Here is a 5583-nt window from a genome sequence, read left to right as displayed (position 1 = left end):
AAGCCAATGTAATTTTAATTGTAGAATCACAGAAATGTAGAACTGAAAAGGGGTCCCGAGGGTCATTAGTCCAGCCCCCTGCAGTGCAGGCATCTCAACACGCAGTCACCCATCCAATTTGAAATCAACCCTGCTTAGCAAATGTGACAGCAGTTTTATTGCTACTTTGTAATGTTTTAAAATACAGCTATGACTTTTTAATGTTCTTTTATCGTTTTATCTTTTGCAAACCCACTTTGAGCGTTTGTTTTTGTTTTGTTTTACAATCAAGCGGTGTGCACATTTTACAAAATAACTAAGGAGAATGCCTTCCTGCAACTTAGCCCGCAAGCTGTATTCCATGCGCGACTCTCAACTCAAGTCTTTGGCTCTTTCTTCTAGCGACGCTTCCGGTGTCCATCTTCAGCTTATCCTTCATTGGTGGCTTGGCCTTTCATTGAACGAATCCTTGCGCAGAGCTGACCAATCCTAAGGGAGCAGGGCGGGGAAAAGAGTAGGGTTTGGGGCGGGGGGGGGAGCCCTGGCCGTATTGGCTCTTCAGGTTGACCCTTAGAGGCGAAGCATGGACGTGAGTGGAGGGCTGGAGAACTTCCCCGTGGCTGTGTGGCCGCGGCTGGAGGCGCCGCCAGCGTTCCAGGTGAGAGCGGCGACCGTTGAAACGGAAGGGCGGGGGACCGAGAGGGCGCAGCCAGTTTCAGCAGCTGTGCGAAAGCTGGTGGGGGACGGCGGCCATTTCTCTCTCTCTCTCGCAAAGGTCGCTGGGAATTGTAGTTCTTTCCGGGTCTGCCACTTACCTCTGGTTAGGAGAATTTCCCCAGGTCTCTCAATTCTCCAAAAGTGGAGAACCGCTGGTCCTTCTAACTGCTGTTCCTTCGGGGGGGAGAGTTCACAGGGGATTAAAGGATGAGGGTGGCCGAGCTGTGTATGCCACACTGAGTTCCTTTGGAGAAAAGGGGGGTTGTATAATATTTTATTATTATTATTATTATTATTATTATTATTATTATTATTATTATTAGTGCTTTTTTTCTAAAAAAAAAATGTTTAGGGGTATGCTACCCCCCCCCGAAAAAAGCACTGATTGTTATTATTCACTTACACAGATGTACTCGGAGGTGTTGCATAGGAATGGGCTGCGCATGTACGGGTGTTGTACCTGCAATGTTTGGGACTGAAGCCCACGTAATATATCACCCATCACTGCAATCATCATTTAATCGGTTTATTGCATTTGCATGCCCTCTTTTCCCCCAGCTCCAAAGGAGCACCAGGTGGCACACGTGGCTCTTGTGCTCTCCCACCCTCCCCATTTAATCCCCCCCAACAACCTTGCAACGTGAAACAAATAATAATAATAATAATAATAATAATAATAATAATAATAATAATAATACCTTCCAGTAGCACCTTAGAGACCAACTAAGTTTGTTATTGGTATGAGCTTTCGTGTGCATGCACACTTCTTCAGATACACTGAAAGAGAAGTGTGCATGCACACGAAAGCTCGTACCAATAACAAACTTAGTTGGTCTCTAAGGTGCTACTGGAAGGAATTGTTTGTTTGTTTGTTTGTTTCGACTATGGCAGACCAACACGGCTACTACCTATAACTTGCAAAGTGAGTTAGGCAGAGACAGAGAGATCACCCAGGGAACTTTGCAGGTGAGCAGGGGTTTGAACCTTGATCTTCCAAGTCCTAGTCAAGTGCTCGAACTACTTCACCACACATATATTTAGGTAGCACATTTATAACTTGCTTTTCTTTCACCATGGAACTCAAGGCAGTGTGTATTTGTGGGGGGGAGGGCACTGCTTGGCTTCCCACCCAGGCCCCGAGCAGACCCACACCTTCTTTCAGCAAGGTGTCCACTTCCTGTGGCCTCTCTAATGTCAAGTGTGAAGTCAAAATTTGTTTTACTTGGAATACTATTCCACCTTAGTCCTAAACATATTAACTTATAGAATCATAGAATGGTAAAGTTGGAAGGGACCCTGAGAATCATCTAGCTCAACCACCTGCAATGCAGGAATATGCAGCTGTCCCATATGGGAATAGAACCTGCAACCTTGGTGTTATCAACACCAAACTCTTAACTGAGCTATCCGGTTGGTCCCAGTTAGAAAGATTCCTGCATAGCAGGGAGTTGGGCTTGACCTTCGTAGTCCCTTCCAACTCTGCCATTCTGTGATTCTAAGTAGGGCTGAGTGATGTACGTTTAATTCACTTTGGTACAGTGGTACCTTGGGTTACAGACACTTCAGGTTACAGACTTCGCTAACCCAGAAATAGTACCTCGGGTTAAGAACTTTGCTTCAGGATGAGAACAGAAATCGCGCGGTGGTGGCAGCAGGAGGCCCCATTAGCTAAAGTGGTACCTCAGGTTAAGATCAGTTTTAGGTTAAGAACGGACCTCCAGAACGAATTAAGTTCTTAACCTGAGGCAGTGGCGTAGCGTGGGTTGTCAGCACCCGGGGCAAGGCAAGTAATTTGCGCCCCCTAACCCGTGGATTTGCGCCCCCTAACCTGTGGATTTGCCCTAACCCCAGATGTTGCGCCCGGTGCGGCCGGCCCCCCCTGCACCCCCCACGCTACGCCACTGACCTGAGGTACCACTGTATTGCAATCTCCCCTGTCTTTTGAAAGTATAGAAGTCTTCTGGCAGGTCTCCTATCACTTTAATCCTCCTGTTAAGGCAGGAGTTCAAAAGTTGAAGGTATTTGCACTGCTATTACCTCCAGTTCAATTTCCAGCTCTTGTGCGGATGCTAAAGCCACTGGAACCCTTCCAGACACCAGCCCATCATTACGTGGAAAAGCAGGCAGGTTTCCTTTGCTTCCTCCAGTGAGTGCTAAATGACCCTGCACTATCAGTTACATCCATGAGATGTCACTCTTATCTTTGGCAAAACCGTTCCATCTTATTGCTTAATAGTGTTCTTTGAAAACGTAATTCACAGGCAAATGTTTAGATTTCCTGTTGCTTTTTGATTTTAAAGTTTGTTAATATTAGATGTGTTGTTTGTATGAATGCTGACCTTATTATAAATTGATTTAAAAAAGGGTTGCAATGACATGTTTTTCCAATACGTGTGTACACTGTGTACCAAATAAAAATTTCTTACATCAGTCGTCAACATGAGATGCTACAAAAAGTGGGTGAACTTTTGAAATGTATTCTCATTGAAATATAGTTTGAAATTACATAATCTTAAATTTTGGAATAGACATGATACATCAGAAATTTATTCCTCCCAGTCAATTTGTAGTGAAAAATCATTGCAAATTTAAATTTGGATTAAATATGGCAGGGAAAGGGGAAAAGAATAAGAGACTTATGGAAATGTTTTACTTTTCAACATCAACACAATCCCTTCCAGAATATGTGTCATCTGTTTCAGGGGTGGGGAAACGATGGCCCAGTTCTCTGAACTGTTAAGGTCATAGTGAATATGAATCTGCGGTATTAGCTACCCCAACTACACTCAGCTTTCCTTTGTCTCTGAAAATGAAACCTAAGAGGATATGATCACTTCCTCCCAAGGTTCCCAGTACTTACAATTCGTCAATCAACTCCTCCCTGTGGGTGAGCACCAGGTCCAAGCTAGATGATCCCCTTGTTGCTTCTTCCACCCTCCAGGAAATGAAACTAGCGAAGCTGTGATAAATCAGTATGTACATTATCACAGCCACGTGTTGATGAAAATTAAATAGGAAATGCATTAAACTTCAACCATCTCCTTTCTGTATTCTGTCATGTAGAAATAAAGCAAACTTTATTTCACATTCTTCTAATGTTCTTAAAGGATCCATTTGCCATCCCAAACACGCTGAATCATGGCTGGTCCCTTCAGATAAAATTAGAAGCATGAGATTTGTGTGGGTTTGGCAGGGTAATTTTATCCTTGCTTTGGCTAATGAGCTACTTTAGAGGAATTAAATTATTAGTGCATCCTCAGCCATTCCATGTGGACTAGCACCTGCATTGTAAAAATAGATCTCTGCAGAAATCCTCTAGGGAGCAAGGCAAAATCAAAAACGCAAATGCAGAAAAGCATTTAGTTGTGTATGCTTGTAAACATCGGGATGTTTACATTTCATATGTTGATGTGTATTTCAGCAAACATACTGAGAACCCTGAATGGAAAATTCAGCAGTAAATGTATTTACCCAAAAGTAAGTCCTGTTGAATTCAGTGGTTCTTTCTTTTCAGTAGACATGTATAGGAGTATGCACTATTTGTACCATATGCTATGGCTGATTTGGTTTTTTTAATGTAGAAGACACTACACAATGATCTGTTTTCTTTTGCAGTACAGCCCAGATCATGTGGCTGGAGAGGGAGGAGGACCAGACCCATCTGAAGTCTCCCTTAATGGCTGCAGCTGTCACTCCTCTTCCTGTCTTGCCTCCACGTGTTCCTGCCTTCATTATGGGAAAAACTATAACAATCAGTGCATTAACTGTGAAGGAAATGAACTAGATTTTTCGAAGCCTGTTTTTGAATGCAACACTATGTGCCATTGTGGAGAGTTGTGCCAAAACAGGGTGATTCAAAGGGGCTTGCAATTCCGGCTTGAAGTCTTCAAGACTGCCAAGAAAGGATGGGGTCTCCGCAATCTGGAGTTTATACCCAAAGGAAGATTTGTTTGTGAATACGCTGGGGAAATACTCAGCTTCGGAGAAGCATGTAGAAGGATACAATTGCAGACATCAAGCGATTCAAATTACATTATAGCAGTAAGAGAACACTTCTGCGATGGACAGATAATGGAGACATTTGTGGATCCCACTTACATTGGTAATGTTGGTAGGTTCCTGAACCATTCCTGTGAACCAAACCTCTTTATGGTCCCTGTCCGAGTAGACTCAATGGTACCTAAATTGGCACTTTTTGCCAACCGTGATATTTGTGCCAATGAAGAACTTTCATATGATTATTCAGGTAGATACTATAATTCCTCGCCTGAGAAAGATCAAGAAGAGCTGCAGCAAGTGGAAGTATCTAAGAAACCCTGTTATTGTGGGGCCAAATTATGTGCAAATTTTTTGCCTTATGATAGCTCATTATTCCACAAAGATGACCTAAGAAGCCGTGCTGTAGAAACACTCTGAGAATAGAACCAGTAGCATGTAATGCTGTATATATACATTGCAAAAATACTAATGCCCTATTCTGGTATGAGGGATCAGTGCATGGAATCAGCATTCCACACAGGTAGATGATGGAGGTGTGTTTCCCTGTTCAGCAATGCTGATTGAAGTGGCTGGATATACCTTTTGATGCACATGGAACAAGTGACTTCCCAGGCTACTACTAGCTGTCACATTTGACTAATTGCACTTAGCCAAAGCTGGATCAAGGCCTCTCTTCCTGAAATAATCCTTTGGGGACTTAATGAACTTTCAAAATATATAACTATGGAATGAATGACTCACCATATTTATATCCAGAACCCAAACCTAGAAATGGGACATGATGATTTCATTAAAACTTGCTTTTGTGTACATGTGATTAGCAGTACATACGTATAACCAGTAATTTTCTGGTCTTGGATTGTACAGCAATAAGTTATTCCCCTTCTA

General features: G+C 42.8%; 1 protein-coding gene and 1 long non-coding RNA gene across 2 annotated transcripts; one reads left to right on the top strand and one right to left on the bottom strand.

Annotated features, from left to right (window-relative positions):
* Positions 1 to 334: 334 nt before the first annotated feature.
* On the bottom strand, positions 335 to 3678 carry LOC309337418. Its single transcript, XR_014154277.1, has 3 exons — positions 3557 to 3678; positions 795 to 940; positions 335 to 468 (listed from the first exon to the last, which is right to left on the bottom strand). It is a non-coding gene; the product is annotated as an uncharacterized lncRNA (long non-coding RNA).
* Positions 501 to 5583, top strand: LOC309337159 (histone-lysine N-methyltransferase SETMAR). The gene is made up of 2 exons (XM_081853884.1): positions 501 to 637; positions 4312 to 5583. The coding sequence occupies exons 1-2, from the start codon at positions 563 to 565 to the stop codon at positions 5110 to 5112; spliced, it is 876 nt and encodes a 291-aa protein (XP_081710010.1). The 5' UTR covers positions 501 to 562; the 3' UTR covers positions 5113 to 5583.

Source organism: Podarcis erhardii (genome assembly GCF_964252035.2).
Source record: "Podarcis erhardii genome assembly, chromosome: 2".
NCBI lineage: Eukaryota > Metazoa > Chordata > Lepidosauria > Squamata > Lacertidae > Podarcis > Podarcis erhardii.
Note: the sequence above shows the minus strand (reverse complement) of the source record. Positions and strands in the feature narration are given on the sequence as shown.

Bases quoted from the DNA above. Each gene is read 5' to 3' on its own strand.
- LOC309337159 (XM_081853884.1), top strand. From the start codon at position 563: ATGGACGTGAGTGGAGGGCTGGAGAACTTCCCCGTGGCTGTGTGGCCG. The intron at 638-4,311 runs GTGAGAGCGGCG...TTTCTTTTGCAG, and splicing joins AGGCGCCGCCAGCGTTCCAG to TACAGCCCAGATCATGTGGC.